We start from the raw sequence: 24,767 nt of genomic DNA, 5'->3' as shown, positions 1-24,767 counted from the left end.
GGCAGGCAGCAGCCACACAGAGGGAACAACGTTCACCCAAACGTGGCTGGGGGATGTAGTGGGGAGGGTAAGGGCACCACGAAACGCACGAGCCGCCCCTCAACGGCGAGAGCTCCTAGCCGCCACGGGGACCGTGCGCGAGGGGGCGGGGAGACCCCAACGGTCGCCGCGCAGCCCCGCCCGCCTCAGGCCCTCGGAGGCAGGCAGCGGGCCGGACCGCGCTCAACGCCGACCTTCCGCCAGCGAGCCGAGGCGTGCGGGAGGGAGGGAAGGAGCCTCAACACCCTCCACACCGCTTCCCCTCTTTCCCAGCGCTTCTTCCTCCTCGCCCGCTGCCGCCTTTCGCCCCGCTCAGCCGCCCCCCCCCACGGCGCCGGTGGGACGCCCGAAGGAACCCTCCCTTTACCCACCCCCCCCCCCGCAGGCAGCAGTGCGGCGGGCGCCGCACGAGCCGCAGGGCGCATGCGCCTCCCTGCCCGCGGACACAACGCGCAGCGAGACGGAAGCGGGCGCGCGTTCTCGCTCGTCTGCCCACCGCAGCGCGAGGCGGGAAAGGGCGGAGGGAGAGATGGGAGGAGATGTCCGCAGGGGCGCGCGCGCGCGGCCCTCGCTCCCAGCGGCGGGCGGGGGGAGGCGGTGCGAGGGGGCGGGGCCGGCGCGAGCCACGCCCCGTCTAGCTGGCGCCGGCCGAGGCGGCCCGCGGCAAGAAACGCAACTTCCACGGGACGGAGGCGGCGCCGCAGCCGCGTGGGTGGAGGAGGAGGAGGAGGAGGAGGAGGAAGAAGGAGAAGGAGAAGGAGAAGGGGCGGTGGGGCGCGAGCGGCTCTGCGGGGGCTCGTCCAGTGCAGCCCGCGGCGGGGAAGGGGAGCGCGAGGCGCCGAGAGGGCGAAGTTTCGCCGCTGCCCTGCGGCGCTCGGCCGGGCGGAAGGGGCCGGAGGCCGCGGCGTCGGGAGCATGAGAGGTCCGGCCCGGCCGCGCCGCCGCTGCGCGCTGGGCAGGAAGGGCCGGTGCCCGCGGTGGTGAGAGGGACCCGCCGGCCGCCCGGGGTGAGCTTTGGGGGCCGTCTGCGATCGCGGTCTCCCTTCCCGCTGCGGCGGCAGCGAGGCGCCCGGAAAGCCCCGGAGCCCGAGCGGCGGGCGCGGACCCCGGCGGAGACTTTCGGCGTCGGCCGCGCCGCCGCTTCACCTTGCGGGCGGCGCCGGGAGCAGGCCGGAGGGAGCCGCCGTGCCCCTGGCGGCGAGGCGAGTGCGCATGGAGGCTCCAGGCGCGGGGCTGGTGCGTAGGGTGCCGGCGGAGGCTCCGTGAGCGGCGCCGTGCCGGGCGCTTCCAACTTGGTGCCGCCCGGGCCCGAGGCCGGTTGGTCTGCGAGTAAACTTTGCCGCCGCGGCGGAGGATGGAGCCCCCCGACATGGATTACTTCTGCGGTCAGGTGCAGCAGAAGGACGTGGGCCGCAGGATGCAGGTCGGCCAGGAGCTGCTGGAGTACCTGGGCGATCCCGGCCGCTCCGCAGACCTCGAGCAGGACCAGCAGCGCCTGGACAAAGTCATCGACGAATTAGCGGGATGGGTCAACTCGAGCAATTTTAAGGTGAGGCTGGTTGGCGAGACTTGGTGCGGGAGCGTGACTCGTCATGGCAGGGAGGAACCGAGCTCTGAATTACTTCTCAGTCGGAAACGGCCAGAAATAAGGCTCTACCTGCTTTTATCCCCCTTCACCCCGAGACATTTGGAAATTTTTTTGGGGGGTGTGTGTGACATTTTTACATTTTTTATTTCTATTCTGTTCTAGAAGAAGTAGTAGGTGAGGCTTTTTCTTTTTTTTTCTTTCTTTTTTTTTTTTTTTTGCTTTTATGTTGGCTAAAGAAACATTGCATCTCACTGTAAAAAGAAAATTTTTTTAGATCATCAGATTTTGTGTTTTTTGTTCTGAAACAGGACAGGTCGTGGGTTTCTTTTTTTTTCTTTTCTTTTTTTTTTTCTTTTTGCTACCACTCCCTATGATGTCTGTATTTGGGTGTAATGTTTCATGGGATTGCCATTATTTTCTGTAGGTCGTGAATGCTGTTTCACTGGTTTTGTGTGTGTTTTATAGAATTTAATGAGTGATTTGCTGCTTTGGGTTCCCCTTGTGAATTTAAAAAATGTTTATGTTGTCTTTAGGATACTTTCTTGTATGCGAGAAGTTATATAGTATCTTTACAGTGGCTCAATGATGACTCACGCTTCACATTTTTTGTGCGTTTTTGGCTGAGCTACAGGAAGACAGCAATTATGTTGGATGTGTGCGAGAGTAACGTTTGTAAATTTTGCTGGTGTTGGTCGGCCAATAAAAGGATCGACAACGAAGTTTTATTATCAAGGGCAATTTTTTTGGTGCGGTATGTAATTGTGATTGCTTTGCACTTCCGTCATCTGGTGGCAGTGTTGTTCTTCAGTGCCGAACTCGGGTCTTTTAACAGAAAAGGAGATCCGCCCTTCCGTGTGTACACGCTCCCGAAGTTGCTGTCTTCTCTTCGAAAATAACTGATTTACAGTTAGGACTTCTGAACTTGACGTGTATTGGGGTTATTGTAATCTTTTTTGTTTGCTGAAACTGAGGAGACAAGTAGTCTTTTTAGCCCTTTAAAATGCTGTGCACTTCACAGTATTTGCACTTTGTACTCCTATGATTGAGATCCGAAAATAATCAGGTTCAGCTCTTTGTCTGTATGATTTATTTGTTGGAAGCATATCCATTATTAAAGATCAGGTCAGTTTGAGAAATAATTTATGTTGGCTGAGTGTAATTTGATTTGCTTTTAAATCTCTAGTCTTAGGGCAGATGTTGGTAACAACTATTAATGTGAAACCTAGGCAAGTTTTCGAAAGTATCCTTTGGACATAAGGAGGAATGGGATGCATTTAAGTTACCCTGTTGAGATAAACAGAAGTTGTTTCCTGCACTTTTAACTCCCAATTTGGTCGGTTCAATACTTGAAACTGTCTTTTCAAGATGTATTTTTCATAAAGCAATGATCTCCTGCTTGCTGCTGATGTTAGGTGGCAGTACTCCTTGGCTTTTGGGAGTCTAGGACAAATAAGGAATATGCAGTACTCCAGATGGCCTTGTACTATATGACTGAGGCTTGGGGAGAGTGCTGCAAGTTTTAATAGTAGTATATTAAAAATGGCTTGCATAATAATGTAAGACTTTTATTCTGTTCTGTACATCCTCTTATTGGTAGGTCTTTGTGCATACAAAGTCCTACTTCAAAGGATGTTACATACGTAATGTTAATTGCAAGAGTACAGTTGCTCTCCAGGGTCAGCGTCAGTCGTGATTTATTTCAGCATTTCTATCTATGTTGGTGACTGCTAGCATCTGATGCTTCAAAATGAGAATTGGGAATCTTCTGGAGAATTGTAGTTTGCATCTGACATGCATGTATTATCTTACACAAGCATAGATGTTATATGTTCAAATGTTAGATTTTAGTTTGTTGTTAGACTCATGGGCTGAATGCCATTGTAAGTTAATGAGATTCACAGGCTTACATGTATTCTCAAGGAAAATATTTTTAAAATAATCTTTAGTTTCTCTATTTTTGTTAGTTTGCTAGTGACCTTTTCCTTTGCTTGAGGGTGGATATATAGAACATCTGAAAATTCTGTTTGTCATCTCTTTCTTCTTATGTTTTGCCAAAGGCCTTGCAGGTCTTCAAAGCCTTGGAGTAATTAATCCCTCCCTGTTGACATGGCTGTCTATCTGAGAAGTGAGATTGGCTGGCAACTGGCTTATTTATCAGAACTGTTGAGCTAGATGAACAGGAGTGACAAGTGGGGAATATTGGAGGAAGTTTTGAGAGGGTGTATTTTTTCCATTGTAGGTGACAGGTATGGATGATGAATAACTAATGACACTGGCCTTGGATGTGCCATATTTTTTTTCCTGTCTGGGAAAACTCAGGTCTTGCATGCAGTGCACTCCATGCAGTGCTGACCATTCTGAAAGAGGATGCATGGTCTGGGAGCTCCAGGTTCAACCTCACGCGGTGGCTGAAAAAAGCAGAATTTATTTGAAATGTTGTTCTGGGAAGTCTGTGCCTCACATACCAGAAGAGAAAGGAACTGGAGGGAGCAGGAATTGAGAGGGTTGCTTTGGCTGACTTGATGATAACTAATGGGGAAAAGAGAACCAGGGTTCAGTAAATGAGTATAAACTTATTACTGGAAAGGATGAATGAATCTGCCTCAAAAAGATACCGGCCACTTAAATAGTACTTTTGCATTTTTGAAGTCTGCATCTATTTATAGTGTTTAATAAACAAAACTCAGCTGGCAGTTTTAAGAACAGCAGATGGATGAACTCAGATATTTTCCTGTCTCATTGAAGCAGAAAAAATAATTACCAGTTTCTAAGTTACTGATAAATCAGAAAGGCAGGATTAAGAATATGTATTAATTCTTTTGCTAATGGGATGGAATACTAGTGGAATCTTGTAGCAGAACACTGGAAGTCTCCTTAGAGAAACAGATGAATCATCTTTAAAGACTGCCCTTACTGGTGTGTTACGGGGACTTCAGTCAGAATATCTATCAGAGTTTTTATGCAGTTAGTAATAAGATAGCTTCCAAAAACTATTCAAAACCTTGCGACACCAGAAGTACACAAAAGATACACATAACTTAGCTTTTATTTTGGGCCTCTTTAGAATGAAAGAGTTAATCGCTGAACTGGAAATTGGTTGCTTAGCATCCTGGTATCATGATCTGGTTATATTCCATATTGATTGGGATTTCCCTCTCTTTTCTTATGACATAAAGCTTTGTTGTCTCAAAAAGACTGTTTTCCCAAAACTATGAAGGTTAGTGAGCATTACTGATATTGGAGAAAAAAGAATAAGAAAATAGGAATGAATTTTGAGATTTTTCTTTAAGGAACAGAAAGCATGCACCTAAAAGTATTAAGAGAGTTGGCTGAGGAGATCTTTAGTCAGCCGGTATGCGTTTTCCTCAAACTTTGAGACATTTGGAAGTCTCAGAAAAATGGAAGAGTACTAATGTTTTAGCTCAGACATTCAGGTAAACTGAACTGGATAAGTCTGCCAATTAGCCTATCATTAGTTCTGGGGAAGAAAAATAGGAAAAACTGAGCTGGGATTCAGCTTTTACAGAACTGAAATATGGAAATAGTGGCAACTTGCAGAGGCTTATTTCCATTTTTCTTGGTACTGTCCTTTCTGGTCAGACCTCATACAGAACATTAAAACTTCAATCGGTAAACTCATTCTTCTTTCTGAGGGTATCGTTATCACATCTTGCTACTACTGATAGATATTTACCAACTTTATTGGGTTAACCTGGATGTCCATCTCTGTATTTATGAGATTTAATCAACAGGTCTCTTATGCGTCTCTTAAACTTAGTAGTCATTTGAAAGAATTACAAGATCGTGTAACTTTTGTGTAGTCTGGTGGGTGAAACAATCCTGTTTCCTAGCCAGATAAATAGTCTGTAAATCTGCTTTGAGACTTCTGCTGGAGAGTTGTTGGAAGAAGAAATATTGCTTTTCAGGTAGAGTTCTTCAAGGCTACTCTTGGTTGTTAGCATCTTTTACATTTTTTTTAAGCCCAGAGAGATTGATTAGCTGTCCTCCTAAAATTTAATTTTTGAGTAACAAAGCCACCTTTCTGTTCTTTATGCAAATCACATCTCATTGGTAGTAATAAGTACTTGTGACTAAAATTTTGATAGCTTATCAAGCAAATTTTTATGCTAGAAGAGTAATTAGCAATATTTGTGACTTAATCATTTCTGGATTTCTCATCTTTGTAATTGATATTCTGTTAGCTTTTATCTGTGAGCTGCAGTAGGAAAATAAGAAATGGTCACTTTTTAGGTAAGAGCAGCAGATTGACTACCATGCAGAAAGAACAGTCTGTTCTCGCACTACTTATTTCTGATAGCATGGATGATCTGTTTCTTTGGGGCAAATCCTTGGAATATCTTTAATTCTTTGCTTCCTGTAGAGTTGGATTTTCTTAGCTTTGTTCAGATCGTAACACCAAATATGGAGAGATGCTAAAATATCAGTATTGCTATTCTGTGGTTTGGCAGGTATTTATTTTGGTTTGTCCTTAATTCAACAAAAAGACCAGTAGGAGGAGCTTTTAGTTTCCAGAGAGGAAGGGAAATGTCAACTACAATTCTGCAAATACTTACCATGTAAATAGTTAGGACTCTGTCTGAAGTACTGGCAAAGAGATATCAGCAGCAGTTGGTAACTTTTTTGATGCTATGTAAGTATGCGAGGTTGAAGCTAGATTCCAAAAATTACTTGGATGAAATGGAGATGCATAGATCTTCTTAAAAAAGGGAAGTTCAGAAATGACAAGTGTGAAGTCCTACATTTTGGCAAGAATAATTAAATACACAAATGCAGGATGTGATTAGGTAGTAGCTCGTAGAAAGAAAACGTGGATTATTTCAGATTGGAAGTTGAATGCAAGTCAATGTATGCTGCAGAAAAGGCAAATGCCATGCCGAGTTGTACAAACAGGACTGTAACCTGCAAGACAGAAAAACGGAATAAATGAGGAGGTTCCTCCCAACCTTTATTTTTCAGTTACCATATAGATCCATGTATTTCCCTAGTCTTTATTAAGAAATATTGGTAATTTAAGTGTCTCTTCCTGTTGGTGGAGAAATGTTTAACTTTGAGCTCTTTACTGAGTTTCATTTTTCCTTTCCTTTCTGTTCTGTTCTGTTATCTTGGCTACATGGGAGCTACTATCCGTATTTCTATATAATTGAAGTAAGTGAACTTTCAGTCTTTCAAGTTAAATGATTTGGCCTGTCCGTGTGTGCCAGGAATCCAATTTTAGTTTTCAAGCTCAATGATTCAGTTTTTTCTTGAACAATAGATATTATTTTTCATGTGTTATTTATCTTCTATACATAAAATGTAAAGAAACAATCAAATGTTAATCAAATAAACCAAGCAGATCTGCAGAAGAGGGAGGGGGTGAAATTTGCAAGAAATTTGAATTATTTTAAGTTTAATTAAAATTCATTTTGTGCAGCCTTTAATTAGAAATGTGGATCATATAGTCCCAGATTCTCAGGGATCTGTCTTCTGAAGTGGAATTCACAGTTCTCAATTAGTTTGTAGTTTCAATATTTGTAATCTAGCCTAATTGTAGTCCTTGTTTAAAAGAGCGGCTCTGCTTCTGCTTTGGCCATGCTTGTCACCTTTTTTTCTTGAGGTAATGTGTATATATACACACATATAGAGAGAGAGATTTCTTTCTCTTGTGGTTAGTTTTTCAGTGTTTCAAGGAGCTGATTTGACTGGTGCTATAGGAGATTTATGTGCACCAGATCAAATGCACCTACAAGTCAAGAAGGGGAACAGGACTGTCCCTTTTTGTGGTAGCCTGCAGTTTAATTGAATTTGGTGTGACGTGAGACCCCTTAGCGAAGCCCTGTACAGGGAGAAGTACATTCTTTAGAGTGGAATTCATGACAGTCAACATACATGAGTCATAGTTCAACGTGCATTTTTAGCAGCATTGCTGACTTAAGCAGTTTCTTTCCCTGGCTGCTGAATTCTGATAGTGCATCATCTCGTCATTGCTCCAGCAGGGATGTGAGGCTGCACGGGAAACAGGCTCAGGGAAGTGATCTGGTGGGGAAAATTCAGTGGCTTGTTTGTTTGTTGGATTGTTTTCCTAAACTGGGTTACGATTCAGCTGCATAAACGCTTGTCCCCTTGCAGTAGAGGAGCTGGTGCAGGGGTAGGAATAACCAAGAGAAAGTGGGAGTCACTGAATAGCCACAATGTGGATGAGAGGATATGCGAGAGAAAATAAGAGAGCATGGGCATGACAAGAATTACATTCTTCTGGAAATACAAAGTTCTAAAATGAAGTGTTATGGTAAGACAAAAATCACTTTTGTTTTTTTTTTTTTTAAATTTAGTATTCCCAAGAGAAACACTATAAATATCATTGTCTTCCTACTGAGTCCTGTTTTTCAAGAGGCTTATTCTTTAAATTTTTTGCCCTGCAGCAAATAGCATTTAAGCCAGACAATCTCAAAAAGAAAAAGCTTAAGATGTCAGGTGTTACTGTATCATATCCTTGTGTTTTGTCTTCGCTGTCCCTGGAACAATGGGTATGAAAATTTATGGTAATGGTCAAAGAAAAAAACATTTGACATGTCCTCATTTTGTGGTTGAAAACCTCTTTTTAATTTTTTTTAGTTTTTTTTTTATTATTATTACCACCCTAGCACCCCCCCACCCCCTGCATGCAGCTCCTCTTGAGTATTCTTGGAAAGCTTTTCTATCAGTTTATCTGAAGTAAATTTAGAGACTATTCTTTATTCAAAAACAGTGGAATTTGTGTTTGGATATAGATCTGAGCTGTTATTTAGCCTGTTTTTCATATGTCTTCATATGAAGCAAACTAGCTATTCCCATAGTAGATCAGCATGGAAGTAGTCCACTGCACTTCCGAAGAGTTAATTTGGGAGTACGATCATTATATTGTCCACAGAATGCAAAACAATTCTGAGATAATGCTCTTGTCTGAATTCAAGTCAAATTGAAGAGATTTTGAAAGAGTAAAAAGTGGTAAATGTTTGAGAGTGTTATATTAACACCTGGTCTTCAAGGTTTTGATTGGGTAAATTTTTTTGATTAATGAGGGGAAAATTTTTGTTACAGTTCTCATCATGGGAAAGGGTGGGAAAGTAGAGTTCATGTAAGCTTTAAAATTTTTAACAGCACTAGACTTACTTGTTTTGACTGCTATTCAGGAGAGGTCAAAATGACAAGGACTTCCCAGATCTATGCCTGTGGAGAAGGAGCTCTGAAGAAACCAGGCCTTTTCAGCAGCGAAGTTTGCTCATAAGTCTCTGGATAAATATGGGTGATTCATTCAAGCATTGTCTGCTAGTGTGGTTTCTTAAACTGCAATGCTGAAATGATTTGTGGTCAGTCATCATAGAAAGATTAAGAAGATTATCATAACTCAGGAAGTTTGGTAGTCTGTACTCCTTTCCAGACAGTGATGGCCGCAGTTGATGTGTAGTTTTATCAGTAGCAAAAAGTTGACTCTTTTGGCTCCAGCCTTTGGGGTTCTTAGTTTTTAGTCCAAATTGTAGTTGCAAAACATTGCTTTAAAGTCAGTAAACTAATTGTTAGATAGAGGAGGCTCTGCATTTGCTGAAGAACTGCAGCATTACCTTTTCCTTTCTCCACCCTTTTTTAACCTGTATGTTTCAGTACCAAAGAGGAATATGCAGTGAAATGTCAGTTGTCATTTACGTGTTGCCCTGTTGCTTCCCTCTACTGACTGCTCAGGCAAATTGTTGCGCATGAAGACTTTCTGGTAGATTACCGATAGGCCCTCTCTGTCCTTGCAATGTGGAGAGATATGATACATAGGAAAACGTATTGTACACCTCTTTGAAAGTGAGTGCCATGTGTACCCTTGAAGATGAAATAAGCCAGAGAATGGAAATAATGCTTTCTTGTCAGCTGGAATATCTAAAGTATAGATGATACATTTGATAGCTTCAGCAGCTGGGATTGCAGTTTTGGTTACTGTCAGCAGAGGTGGCTGCCTGACTGACACAGAATGGAAAGGTTGCAGCAATGCACTTTCTTGTGCAAGGGAGAGCAGAGTCTGAAGATAACCTGGCTGGGACTGGAGAAGAGCCTGGGAGGGAGAAACAGCTCAGGGAAATGGAAGCTTTGTTCTGCCCAGAGAACCAGGCGCAGTGTTTGGTATCTGGGCCGTGTTTTGGGTTATGAGAGTGCATGGAATGAGTCAAGAGGGTAGGTCTCAGAAATTGTTGATCTGGAGAAAATTGGAGTGGAAACAATAAGGAGAGGAAAAAGCTGTCGAGTATCCTGCAAAATAGGAGAATAGGAATGTATTCAGAGAGGTGAATAAAGTGGGCAAGGAGTAAGAAACTTAAAGTGAGCAGAAGAGTTACTGATAACCAGAATCATCACTATGGTGACAGGAAGCCCAATTGCTCAATAATTTTACAATATAAAGTAAATCTTTCCAGCAAAGGAACTTGATGGAAGTTCCTTTTGAACTTCTCTCCCTCACGGTAAAAAAACCAACCAACCACCAAAAAACAGGATACAGTTCAGATCCTATGATCAAATCCAAGGACACCCACAACTGACCAACTCCAATTCAAGTAGGCTTAAATTTCTTTTCTGCTATGAACCTCAAAGGTGGTAGTTAAATGCCTCAAGCAATAGTGAGCTGTTGAATCAATCTTAACATACAAACCCACCACTGCTTGTGCTTCCAATTCTTGAAACGTATGTTCTGTAGCAACTTACTAGTCTCTTTCTAGGCACCAGGCAAAAGGCTTAATGTATACAAAGTAAGACATAGGTCCAATGATTTTTATCCCCGAAGAAATAACACCCTATTTAAGCCAGTGGGAAGAGCCACAGTACTGGTGAGAGGCTTCTCTGCTCATAGCAGAGAGCCCCTTTTGGCACTTTTTTCCACATAGTGTCCGAGAGCTTGGAACTTTTTATCTTGTGGATCAGTTCTGCCTCGACGCTGTGCTTTTCTTGAATGCTGCACTTATGATCCAGTATTAATTGATAATCTTTGCTCACTGTAGCCACTCAGGACTGTTGTGCTGTGTAAGGGCTCCTTATAGGACTGCTCAGATACTGAATGGATACCTGCCAGAAGATGCTGAAATTTAGAACATTGTGTACCAAACAGAGGAGTGCCAAGACTGACTTACAGCAACTATTGATGGTAGTTTATTTCGTGTTTTCTGTGGTAGTATGCTTCAGCAAAATTCAGCTGACTTTTCTTTTGAATTGTGGAATGGGAGCCAGCTTTGTAGCAACAGCACCTTTCCATTATTTCCAACCTGAGGTCACGTTATATTTTCTCAATATACAAGTACCATAAGGGCTTATACCTTTTTCTTTTCAAAGTTGCAAGCCTCTGCCCATCATAGAGAACTCTATGACCTAAAGGGATAACTCGTGTTATAGAGGGTTGCTCCTTTCAGCCCTTAGTAACCTCAGCCCTTACTAACCTTAGAACCTTAAGTTCCCTTACCTCTTATCTGTAAACACTGCATGTTTAGTAGCTGTTAAAGAGGATTTCTCAGCACAGTCTGTGTTAGTTTTGCATTTCTAAAAGCCAGGGTTAGTCTCATGTGTCATCCTGACTAAACAAGGTAACTTTCCAAAGCGTTATTTAATCTTATGCAATCTAAACAATATATTTTCCTACAGTAAGGACATCATAAGACAAAATTACTCATCAGGATATTTAGTATTTACCAAGGTGACTTTTGCATGGTAATTATTGAAATAGAACCGTTACTGTGTTCCTTAAGCAAATAATTGATGGACTTTTAGTTACAAAGAGCCAGTGCCATATTGACAACTGCTTGAGTGATTAATCAAGATAAATGTGATTCTTGCATTGTAAGTGACTGGACTTTATCCATTCACAGGGATACAAAAACATGGAGTGTGCAGGCAGTATCTCAGTGGGTGCTCTTGATCAAAATAAAATTTTCTTACGCAAATGAAATTCAGGTGATCAGAATCTATGTTGGCAGTAACAGTCACAGTAGGATAAATAGCCGATTCCTGGGTATTTACCAAGCCTCTGACCCTTAAGTATGCAAAGGTTCAAATCTTCCATATTGTTATTGTTTTTACCCAGGTCAGACTAAAAAACCCTAGAGGCTATGCTTGGAGGAATTCATTAAAAAATACTCTCCATCTTATTACAAACTTTTTTTTGGTATCAGTTAAAAGCATACCTGTTATGAAATGCAGCCGTATATACTTCCCATGCTTTAAATCTCTGAACTGCTGCTGTTCAGAAGAGTAGAAGTCTTAAAGATGATTTACAGAAACAACTGAATTTGTGGAGAAGAGTGAGTCCCAAAGCACCCTTACAGAAGGAAAGGCTGCAGTTTGTGCACTAATAGACACCAGAGTACTCGCACTAGAAAGGTACCTTTGAAGTTGTTGCTGGAAGAGAAGTCTAAGGTGGAGCTTGTAGTCAGAAACAGATCCATAAGAAAACAGAATATATACCCAGAATAAGTTTCCTGTTAATTTGTCTCAGGTATCCTTCTTTAGATTGAGATTTTGTCTCAAGTCTTGTATAATTTGAGAATCTGGGAAAGAGCACCAATGAAAAGAACTTTTGGGAAGTCTTGATATTACCATAAAGGCTGTTTTATATATGTATTTTTTGTCTAAGCTATAAATTATAATCTTCTGTTTTCTTGTCCTTCTAACTCTTACATGCAGTCATTTGTTGGCAACATATTAGTTTAAGCCAGTGATACTCTTTGCTTGTTTTTGCTCCTCTCAGTGATAAAATGGAGTAAATTTGCAAGTGACTGATACTGAATTTGATACCTCCTGCTTACAGGGAGGTCTGCCCTCCCAGTACTGAATTACTTAATACTTGTTTAATTATATGCTTGCTTCAGAATTACGTGTTTGCTTCAGAATGGCATTCTATGGGGGGCTTATTGGCCTGGTTTCTTGTGAAAACAAAGCTTATGTGATCCTCTCTGTGTGGGCTCTGTGTATTCATGTTAATATCTCTTCAAATTGTTTTTGACTGGTTGGCTAACATGGACCAATTTGACAGATAAGGGTCTTAAGACAGTTCTTGAAGCAAATGTGGTTACAAGTTTTGTGAAAATAGACAACTAATAGAGGGGAGTGATTCTGCTCATGTCTTTGTGGGAAAAAATGCGGTGTGGGTATGCATCTTAGTAGAGCATAGAGAGTTAATTTGGAGGAAAACCCCTTATGAATGCCCAAGCTTCAGGAGGTGCCTCAGTTGTCATTTGTGTCTTCATAGGCAATGAATTCAGTCAACTACAAGATGTGACAATGTTCTGATGTTTAAAAAACCTATCTTAGGAAACTGAGAATGAAGTCGTGGTACAGTGTGCAGGATACTTAAGAGGAAAAAAAAATCAGCCTCCTGATGTTATTTGGTTGAACTGATAAGTTCTGATAGTATTTTTCTGTTTCTGAATTAGTAGATACTCTCCTCTCACCAGTTTTCTGTTCAAAGGTGAGATCCTTCTCACAACCACAGCTGTATTTTGAACAACAGCAAATGAAGGAAAATAAAACTTCCCTAGCTTAAGAAGCAGGTAGATGAATGGTTTGGTCTGAACTGCTAGGGGAGTTGGCAGCATTAGCTTTTCTTAGTTGTTCTCTTTTGGGAGTTGGGAAAATAAGTTGCCAGATTCAAGTAAGCTCTTAGCATCTGGGAAACTGTTTTGAACCATGTCTTTCCAGCCTGTATTCCCGCTTAAAGCTATTCAATGCAAATTTTACTTTGAAATTAATTTAGGATTTCTATTTAGGGTGTTGATTTGTTTGCTTTGTGTTTTAAGCTTTGCTTCTTTTCAATTTGGGCATGTTTCCGTACAGCAGCTTGGGAGCCTGGTGGAGGAGACAAGGCTAAAACAGTATGGCTGTTTTGGTGCATGGTACTTGTTCCAAAGGAGTTTTGATTTCCAGCTACTCCCGAGCTGGACTCCTGGGGGTCATCTTTTAAAGAAAATGGAGAATAGAACTCAGTTATAATATACAGTCCAGACAAAAATTAAGAGATTTTTCCAGCTCCTTAATCCTCTTATTATTTATCTGAATTTTTATCGTTTGTAGTTGGAAATACGTTAAAACATTGAATTTCTAGCACTTGTTTTCTTTCCGTGCTAAATAAGTACTGAAAAATCTGAATGGCACTGGTATATGAAAATATTACTGATCTATTCTAGACATCCTGAAAACTTTGTTTTAATCAAAGCTTTTAGGAATTATCAGCTCTCTGATTAGAACTTTCAGTATCTTTAGACTGATGCAGTATTTCAGCATGTTTGCATGTATGTCCATAATTTCTTTTAAAATAAGGATTCTTCAGTGGTATGTTTTGTATATCTAATGCTTTTGTTTCAACAGGTGGCATTGCTGGGATTAGATGTTTTAGGTGCCTTTGTCAACAGACTATCAGGACGCTTTAAATCCTATATAGGAACTGGTAAGTAAAATATAACCTTTTTTTTTCCTCTTAAAACCAAAAGGTAGAAGACTTACTTTTTTGCATTTATTGAAGCAATGATAGGTGAAACATGTTGAAAACCACCTGATCTAAATATAGTTTAAAACAATGTCCGAGGACGTAAATGTATCGGCAGAATTTAGGGATCTTATTGCTATCATTGGAATTTGAATAATTCTTACAATAACTTGTAAATATTTGTTGGTCATGTTCATCCGTAGATGGCTGTTGTGATTTTTAAAAATTCCAAGAATGTCTTTTCTGTAACTAGTTTCATGCTATACATTTGCTTACTATACCCCAAGACAGTCTTATCTGATAATGGCATTAGAACATAAGAGTGTTACCTTTAACTTGTATTAAAGATTGGAGGTTTTATTTGTAGATCATCTTAGTTAGAGCCTTATGTTTGCTGGAGTCTGTGTCCTCAGAGAGGACCCTGCTGTCCACTTCCTGCTAGATAACTGGATTCTAGCTTTCAGTAGTCTAAACTTTTGAGGGGCAAAAAAAAAAAAAAAAAAAAAAACCTATTAGTATGAAATGTTTACTTGAATGAATTTCAAATTAATGGATCTACATGTGCCTGAGTATAAAACAGTTGTTCTCAAAAGTATGAGCAAACTAATCTGTTCAATTCGGTTGCTTGGTTGCTGTCCTTGAAAAGAGATTGTGATACTGCAGCATTAACATTACTGTTTTTTTACTGTCTGTTTTTACCAGAAGTTTCTAGTTTAGTGTCCTTTTCCAAAATTTGTGTGAATTATCTTGCGAATTCTTTGTTCCCACATTCCTGGCTATCTTAAATTGTCTGTCAAAAGCTTCTCATTCTTTAAGTTTCTACTTTTGTGTTTAAAAGTCAAGAAATCAGCAACAATTTGAAAATTTAGAAATATATAGTTTGTGGCAAGTTACCAGCTCAGTTAAATTAAAGCATATTTCAGGAGGCTGTATAATATTCTTTCTACTGCAGCACAGTGTTACAAAATTTAAATCTGTTCTGTTGCAGAGGATTTTTGTTTGACTAGTTGGTATTGTACAGGAGTAGTGTTGGTAGTCTGGGGGCATATTGTGCTATGTGAAATATTAATTTCTATATTGTTTCCATTTGTAATTATAAACAAAATTGGAGTAAATTCCTGAAGCCTAGCCCTGTTTATGTCCTAGTGCCGGGTAGAACTTAAAACTACAATAACTTTATTAACATTTGGAAATCCTTCTTCATTTCTTCTATTTCTGTATTATTAAGTATGAACTATTTTGGTTCCTACTTAAATACTTCCAATGACAGCACCAAATATTTTGTCCCAGTATTTGAGTACTTTGAGGTTATGAGCAAATTACAGATTATAATTTTAATTCTCAGTAGTACTTTTGCTAAAATGAAAACAAACAAAAAAAAACCCCAAATGAGTACTGGCATTGGATGACTGTCAAACATATGTTGCATCCATGGACATATGAAGCTGTATATTTTGGAAATAACTTTTAAAAAAGCTGAGGAATAGTACTGCCTTCAACTGGAATTAGTCTTCTGAGCATCTCTAAAATTAAGACCTGTAGAGTGTGTTACACTAAATGTGCAAGTCACCATTGTGCACGGGCAACCTGTGTAAGCATAACAGATGTAGAAAGGTCAGTACCAGTGAAGGCAGAAAATAATTATTTTCCTTATTTTAGATGACTTTTTAAAGAGTGATTTATAATGTGTGTTCCATTCAGTTGGTAGCTATCTCACCAAACTTTACAGGAAGACTCTAGATCATTTTTTAATTTTTGATGGTGAAGCAGTAATACACTTTCAGACATGTACAATAAAGTTTTTGTAAGTATTTGGAGATTCATGAGAGTAAGGAAAAGCAGACTGGTGAGCAAGAAAACTAATTCCCTGAATGAAGCTTATAGAACCAACAGTTTCCAAATCATGTTGGTATGATGTGCTTTCGTTGTTGTAAGTCAGTCTCAAAAGTTGTTCTGAAAGTTGTCAGATCTAGTTGTTACTTAAATTGTTAGGCAAATCAGGCCATTGCTCAAAGCATGATTCCTTTCTGTTTTAATAAAATTCCTTGGAATTTAAGGCAGTATTCTGTCCCAGCTTGTTAATGGTTGCCAGTTTCCTCATGGCATATTTCTTAAATAGACGCTTATAAATCCATAAGCTTTCCTACCCTTTTTCAGCTCATCATTTATGTATTTTATTGACTTTGACCTTGTATGCTATCTATGTACAGGTTGTGTCAGTTAAAATATTTTATATAGAGAGTATATTTGTCAAAACAATAGGTCTTAATTTTAAATGGGAGGTATGCCCTGTGTATCCGTAAGAATGATGCCATAAGAAGGCCATGGTAAGCCAAAAACCAAGCCAACTCCACCCTCTCCCCCTTGAACCCCCCCTACACCCCCCAAAAAATTGCAATTCTGCAAGATTTTTTAAAATGTGTTCATACTGTACACATTGCAGTGATTATAAGTGAGCAAGACTCATTTACTGTTTATCTTGTGTGAAATCACTTCTTTGGCTTTTGATGTAGAGGGAAGAAGACATGGACATTATCCAGTAGTTTCTTATTGCATCCCAACCTGTGTAATATCATTACTCTATTGTACTCCATATTCGGTCTGGCCAGATAGCTGATACATCTGATGACTGTCACTGTGCATCTGAGCTGTTATACAAAATCTTTGTGTGGGGGACAATGCTTTTGTCTTTGTGGCTTTTTTTTTTTTTTTCTATCTTTAGTGAATCCATTTTGCTCGCTAGGAATCTTTAATATGGGGGAAAAAACCCAATCCCAGCCATCTCAAGCAACTTTGAAATCCTCCGTCAAGCTATGAAAGTCTGTGTAAGCAAATTATATTCTCTTGACTCTGCCAGTTTAGGCTCTAACATAATCCAAGAATGGCTCTAGTAAGTCAGACCAAAGACCATTGTCTGCAATGACCCATTTGCAGATGCCTAAAGAAGAAAGTAGGGACAGAACAAACATACAGTGATAAAGTCTTCAGTATGACCTCCTAGTTGTCAGCAATCTTGCAGTTTAGGGTCTGCGGAGACAGAGATAAGCTTGTGGAAAGAAAGGGCAGCAGGTTAGCCACTAAAGATTATCTAGCTGCTTTTTGAACCCTCATAGACCTTTGGCCTCCACAGCATTCTGTAGTAATGCTTGATTGCATGTGATCTGAAAAAAAAATTTTCTTTTGGATTGACTGCCTGATAACTTAAATTAATGCTTGCCAGAACTTGTATTAAAGAGGTGAGCCGTCATTTCTTATCTCCACTGCCGGTCATGATTTTACATGTCTTTTTATGCTTCTCCTCTGCCATCATTCCGCCTGCAATAAGAGTCCTGACCTAATTGTTTCTTGTACAGAAGTTGTTCCATATTTTTTAATGCTCGTATTACCCTTTTCAATACCATTCTGTTGTGGTGTTTTTGAGATGAGGGAACCATTGCTGCTTAGATGCAGCATATGTGGCATAATGATGTTTGTTTTCATTATGTCATTTATTTTTTGTAGTAATTACTAATAATGTATTTGCTTGTTATGCTGCTGCTGAAAATTGATCTAATATATTCATGAATATATCTACTGTCACATCCTAAGCTCTTTCCTGGGTAATGGTGATGGGTTTAGATCTGTCATCCAGAGTGATGTCTCTCGCTGCCTGTCCCATGCGTTATTCTGCATTTATCATTATGATACCTTAATTCCAGTCAGACCCCTTTTGAGAACTATTTGAAATTCCATCTGCATTCTGTCAACTGAGTTAGCTCTGTCCGTGTGCACAGCTGTTCTTGCAGAGGGCTCTTAGAAGTTTGTGAGGTATTATGTCCTTTTATGAAAGCTGTATTGTCCCTCTTCTATTATGTTACAGTTTACCGTATGTTTACTGAGGTTTTTTGACAGGTGCTAGAAGAAACTACTTTTATTTCATACGTCTGCTCTCTGTTACATCTCAGTGACAGAAATTGCTTAGAAGTAGGAAGAAATCCTCTTAAGAGTTTTTTTGCTTTCCTGAGACTGCTTTCACACAAAGTTTCCATAGACAAATAATGGGAAAGAGTCAACTATTTATGCAAACTATCATCTTAGTGTTTTTATATCTTGGTTAGCGTCTGATTAGGGCACTGTTTGATGTGAGCATAGTTAATGCGGTGGGTAATCACATATCGCAGATTCACAATTCATATTTGTTACATGAAGAGAAAATAAAGGTCATGGTACCAAGCCTGAAAATGTTGGGAAATTTGAAAGCAAATATTCTTCAATTAGGTGACAAGATTGATTCATATAGCCACCCAGGAAATCTTATTAGTATTTTATGTGGTAGGCTTTTATTTTCTTCTGGTTTGGTCTAATAAATATGGATATATTATTTTTGGAAAGCAAACATAATAGAACTTTTCCACAGAATTTAACTATTATTTTGAAATACTCAAAATATACTTAATTTCTAATTTGTTTACTGCAGCAGTCATTGCATTCTCACTGAAGAACAGGATTGCAGCATGAATATATCAGCGGAAGATGTATGTGTAAAGGACTTGCTATGTAAAGTTTTGGTTTTATAGCAGTATTTTCTGTCATAAAAGATACGGAAATTTAAATGTGTTTTTGTCTTGCAAAACAGCCTTAATTTTTGGCAACCCTGAGATGTTTTTATTCATGATTGTGAATGGGGGAAATAATGGAATTATAGCATATTACCCAACCATAACATGTCAAAACATTGTTTTTTTCCCTGTTTAATTTCCTGTTCAGTTATCATGGGGACAGATTTCTTTCAAGTGCAGAGGAAAAATAGCTGATGTGGCTTCACAACCACAAAAATAGCAGGCTTTTTGCTAAGAAATAAAACACATGCTTGCTTTCTTATTCTGCCTGTCTTTACAGTCTACGTGCAGGCTATAAATCAGATTTGGGTGAAGTCAATACAGTAGCTTCAAAACAGATGTTTTCCAATGCTCTGAAGAGTGCATTAGTGATCTTTGTATTGAAGTACGCTGCCTGATAAGAGAGTTAATTCAGTTTCCCAGGCAACAATCTAATGTTACAGTAACTTTCTTCCAAAGTGTTATCCTTTTCTGGTTAACCACCTTGCATGCTTTCTGCTGCTGACATCAGTGTTGGGAGATTTGGAGACACAGATTATTATTATTATTTCCAGTGAAGATGCTTGAAAATACTTTACAAGCAATATATGTCTGGATACATGTTAGTTCATAAGCCTAGAGGACTAGGTTCTGGAAAATCAGAGCAGATTAAGGAGTACTTGATACAGTGTTACATCTTGTAGTATTTAATATTTCCTGCTTGTTCTGTGGCTAAAACAGAAGATTAAAATGGCTTATGTAAGAGTGCATATTTACTGTCCTGTTCTGTTTTCTCAGGTGATGGCATCAATCATTAAAATATTATATGCAAGAAGAAAAACTGAGTGCTAGGATTATGTGCAAATGTGACAGGATGATAGAGCTTTGGAGAAAAAATCTGTTACTTTTTCCTCTAGCTTCATTTTCTAAAAGGAGTGAATGTTATCTTGTTCTCTTCCCCTATATCAGTTCCTAACCCCTCCTTGTAAGTCCAGTCAGTGAAGAAAATGTTAGTTATTTACTGATGTTTTTCAGTCCTCTATGGTTCATAAACAAGATTGATTAAAGTCCTTTGACTGTAGGAAATGCCCCCTGGACTCAGGCCAGTGGTCCTTGTGGCCAAATGTTGAACCCCTGACAGTGGCAATATGAGCTGGGCCTGGCTCCCATCTGTGGTCCTTCGCCACCCACACTCATTGGATTATAGATGTTGGAGAGCATGTCCATGCCTGTTGTCTAATCCCTTTTTGAACCTACTGACGCTAGCTACCTTCTCATGTTCTGTGATGACAAATTCCAAGTATTCACTGTTTTAAATAAAACAAAACTTATTTTTAAACTCTTCTGCAGTATTTTCAATACTTCATGAATGCATGGGTTTCTAATATCATCAGTTTCTACCATCAGAATTAAGTCTGTGATGAACAAAAGTGACCAGTACTTCAGAGAGTTTTGTTTTTAGGGTACACAACCAATTTTTAGATGGCTTTTCCTGAGAAAATTGTAGCATTCAATACAACAAGCCATTTCTGAACCTTTATGCCTAGATTGTGCACTTCATTGAATAGTGGTTTTAGAAAAAGGTAATAATGTTGCAATTAAATGGGATTTTGTCAAAAGGATAGGAAAAGATACAATACAGTACAATAAAGGAGTATAGATTCTGTTTCAGTCTTAATGAAGTAGTTTACCAGGATATATCTTGTCTGCATATATTGAGCTATTCTTCTAGTCTATGATATTGCATTGCTGTTCATTTTCATATACAACTTTGCAAGATGTCATAAGATGTATTTTTAGTTATCTGCAAATTAAAAGAAAACTGTATTTGACACTTATGTATAGCATGTATGTATGCACGTGTGTGTGTATATATATATATGTACACATATACATTTATTATAGCAGTTTCAAAGTCTTCATGCTAATGTTTATGGTAAAAAGAAACCAGTGGGCAAAAATAATTTTGGAAAACTGTTATAGTGCTGTATACTAAGATGTGAAACCCTTCTAAAGTACTTTAAGTTCTTTTCAGGTAATTTCTAGAAGTGATAAACTATTTTCAATTAGAGTCTTCATAATAATTTAAACATTTAAAAAAAAAATATTGCCATAATTAGGCATGGAAGTGTGTCGCTTTTTTAAAAAAAAAGTAGTTGTAAGTCCTTGCAATGGGCAATGATTTTTAGTTTGTGAGATTGGATTAAAAGTATTTGGTGCAATAATTTAAAAATCTTCCAGTTTGAGAAAGACTGCTTAGGTCAGTGTCATCTAGTTTCTTAATTTTCACTTGTTTTTTTTCTGTTAGATAGCTGTGGTGAAATTTTTTGGAGAAGGCTTGAAAGTGAAATTTAATCAAGATGTGACTCTTAAATTTGTGGGTTTTAATCATGTATGGAAAAATATTTTTCTCTGCAGCCTGAAAACCAAGAGCTGTTTTAACATGAGCTACCATGGATATATAACATGTAGAAAAATATTTGACTTTTATAGAATAGCTGACTTTTAATTTTATTTACATATTGAGGCTAATGGCATGATCTACTCTAGAATCTGAGATTACAAAAGCTTATAGAACACCTAAACATAAAATCATGCATTAATTTAGGTTGGAATGTACCTTTGGAGGTCCTGTGGCCCATGTCTCTGCTTAGAGCAGGGCCACCCTCGAAAGTTAGACAAAACTTTGAAATTAAATGAAGTTGCTCAGGAGGTATAAAGCAAGCCTTTCTATTTATGTGAGAAAAGTCTGTCTCAAAGATACTTTGTAGCATCTACATGCAAGTCAGGTTTTGTGTGGCATTGATTATTCACTTTGCTGCTTATTGACCTCAGGAAAAGCTGTGTTAGATATATATTGTAGGGTTTTGTTTTTAAAAATGTGTTGAATGTTTTATATTTTCAAGAAAGTAAAGGTTTTTGAAAGAAGACTCAATTCTTTGTTTTTTCTTCAAGAATAGACATTTTGAATTGCTTTTATATTTCAAATTTAACAGCAACAATAACAAAAAAAACTTTCTGCAACCTCCCTGAAAGTCCTTCAGTTTCGTTCTCTCTATAGTTAATGATCAATTAGTGATTGGACTGATTTAAGCTGATCGATATTCATAGCTTATTTAAGCTCCAACTTGTGTTGTCTTGGTGATAATTCTTTAATGCTGTAATGAAAAAGAAAAGATATCTTTTTCTATAGGGTCTTTTAAAGCTCTTTACGTTCTGGCTGGCAAGCATAGGGATTTATTAGTAGTGAGTATGACTTTCACCTGAAGTGATTCATGCTAGACTGCTAAGCTCTGAATTAAAGTATCTTCTGCTTACTGTTTGTGGATGCTACACTGAAGAGGCCTGATTGCTCTATGATACCTGGAAATGTAGTGTCATCAAACAAAGGTAGAGAAATTCTAATTTTGGTTTCTGTTTGGTTCTAATGAGTATATAGTGCTGTAAAAGCTTAGTCTAGAGCTAAAATTGTCAGAAGATGACATGGACATGTGTTTTCTACCTTCCAGTTTTCTTGATGGTCTAGTATACCCACCTCTTTAAAATCCTTGGACTGTCTTCTCATGTAACCTGAGACTGAGAGCCTGATAGGTCCATGAATATATCATAAAAGAAATGCAAATTTCTTTTCCTCTCCGCTATTAATGATGAACGATATACCTCATTAATCCATTTAATGCTTGCCTTAGTTGCCTGCTGGAAAGACCCAGAGAGGCATGTTTATGTGTCTGAGATAGCTATTGATTGAACTTAGATATTCAGGACCAGACTTTTTCTTAAGAAGGGAAGAGGAGTATTAGAAGAGGAGCAGGGAGGCCCTTCTGGCTCCCTCACCTCTGAAAGCCTGTTGATGGGCCTTTGTTTAAAAGTCGTCTTTGCCAGTGTTAGTCTGCCAGACTGGCCCGATTGCTGGCCATGTAGGAGCCTCTGTGAGATTCCTTTCTCTCCTGTGCATCTTACCCATAACAACAGCAACTACTCTAATTGCTGAGGCAGCTATTTCCTCTCCTTTCTTTCTAATATTGGCAGCAATTTAGTGCTGGTGCCTGAACTGGCAAGGTTTCCGAAAAAACTAGAAAGACATTGCTGCCTAGGTTTAACCTCTGTTTCTGTGCCAGAAGCCTTTTCCTTTCAAGTCCAAGATGTGGAGTTGGGCTTTTTAGTAAAAGAATTTTTGCTGACACTGATGTTGGTTTCTTGGGAAATATTCTTATTTACTTAACGTTTGTAGTTGTTTTGTAAGCCTTTGCTATTGCAGCTCCAGGTGGAGCAGACATGGACTACCTAAAGCTGATCCATAGAAATGGGTAAGCATGAGAGGGTATACATAAAATGGACATTAACAAAGGGTATGTAGAAGTGTTCTAGAGAGCTGGAATAAGGGGGGAGCTGTGAGCAATAATACAAACTTAAAAGCTCCATTTTTGTCTCATAACAGAAGGAACTCCTGTTAAAGTTTAACAAAAGGAAATTGTTTGTGCTACCTATGGCATTCACTGCTGCAGGGCATCATAGAGATAAGTGCTCAGGATTTTTTTTAAAAGAAATTGGGTACCTTTCTAGGCACTGACTTCTCCGATTTACATGTTTATCATCTTCTGTCCCTGTAGAGAAAATAAATATTTATGTCTCAAGGCTGTACTCTAACTCTCCAGACTATTTTTGTCCTTAACTATGGCATATGCTATTCAACTACTAGTGATAAAGTCGTTATGTGAATTTGTATAAAAGAAAAATTTTTAGGCTTACCGAGCCAAGAACAGGAAGACAAACGATGAAAAAGAAACCAATTGGATAGTAAGCTGTGTCAGGGATATAATATAAGGAAAACTGTCTATGCAGTTATAAAGGAAAAGATGTAAATAGCAGCTCAGTTGGAAGTGGATCAGGTGGAATTAATTTGTGTGCTATAAAATGTGTTTACTAAAAAATTTAAGTTTGTTTAATTAAAATATAAAACTTTTCTGTAGCAATATAGCAATCGTAATGGGAAAAGCTCTGGAATGGCTGGCAGCACTAGGAAACTTTACAATAAACTAAAATATAGTGAAAAGGCAAATACCAATGGGGTATAGTACTTCTTGGCTATGCAGAGAGAATCAGAGCCTCTTATATGTCATGTAATTTCTTTTCTGCACATCAGCAGAGATAAATGAAGAAAAAAATGTTGTCATGCGTTATTATGTTTTCCAAAATCTCTTTGAAATAATTAAAGAAACTAGGTGACAGTGAAGTAAACTGGTTAAGATTAATATAAAACGGTAGGAATGCATGAGTCCATAGTGAACATGGCAAAAGGCTATATACTTCACTGTGTGACTTGACAGGATACTATCGCTTTGAATACTACCTCCAGGTGTGGTCCTATTTCTTCTTCCTCACCCCTCTTTAACTTAAACAACATCTATTTGAGATTGTTGCACACAGATGCCAAAAACGACCAAATGCATACATTTGCATTGCAGCATAATGAAGGACATTAATGGGGATGAGAAAGCATACAAAATTTAAATAAAAAGTATCAGCCAAAATGATAGTTCAGTTGTATTTGGGGAAAAAAGGTGTGTGTGGGGGAAAGGCATTCTTCTTAGTGGTTTATTTTCTGGTTATCCATCCTGGGGGAGCTAATAACACTCTAATCTTTTGAAGTAGAGACTTTAATTTTGTCAGAGGGTGCACTTGTATTGCAGGTATGACTTTTGCTATCCCTGATGGGGATAGATATCTGCTTAAAGCTGGCCAGGTTATAATTCTTTTATAAAATCTCAGTACACGATGCCCAGTAGATACTTGTTAGTATGCCCAAATCTCCAGTGTCTGCTCCTGTTGAATTGTTTACATATCTCTTAACTTTTGCTGTTGATAGACTTGTATGTATCATCTTCATTGAATGTCTGAGTATGTCCTTGCTTCATCGAGTTGCCAGATAAAAGCTGGCACAAGGGATGGGCTGGAGTAAGGGAGGTGGGAAACAGTGGTTGGGTTAGTGAGTAGGCAAAGCTGCTGCTTTTAGTGGTAATGCTGGCTTACCCTGACTTAGAGCAAAAGCTGGTGTTGTGCTGCAGCCCCTGAAGCTCCG

At 39.2% G+C, this 24,767-nt stretch overlaps 1 protein-coding gene across 17 annotated transcripts in view; it reads left to right on the top strand.

The window, feature by feature from the left end:
- Window positions 1-652: 652 nt before the first annotated feature.
- The window catches only part of CLASP2 (cytoplasmic linker associated protein 2), a 151,273-nt gene continuing 127,158 nt past the window's right edge, over window positions 653-24,767 (top strand). For 14 of the 17 annotated variants that reach the window (XM_064506473.1, XM_064506468.1, XM_064506462.1 and 11 more), the window contains exons 1-2: window positions 654-1,588; window positions 13,994-14,072. In XM_064506473.1, the coding sequence (XP_064362543.1) occupies window positions 1,394-1,588; window positions 13,994-14,072 (274 nt within the window). In that variant the 5' untranslated portion in view covers window positions 654-1,393. Of the gene's footprint in view, window positions 1,589-13,993; window positions 14,073-24,767 lie in introns of all 17 variants that reach the window. The other 3 variants (XM_064506461.1, XM_064506459.1, XM_064506476.1) reach the window with 2 other exon arrangements.

Source organism: Dromaius novaehollandiae, chromosome 2 (assembly GCF_036370855.1).
Source record: "Dromaius novaehollandiae isolate bDroNov1 chromosome 2, bDroNov1.hap1, whole genome shotgun sequence".
NCBI lineage: Eukaryota > Metazoa > Chordata > Aves > Casuariiformes > Dromaiidae > Dromaius > Dromaius novaehollandiae.
Note: the sequence above shows the minus strand (reverse complement) of the source record. Positions and strands in the feature narration are given on the sequence as shown.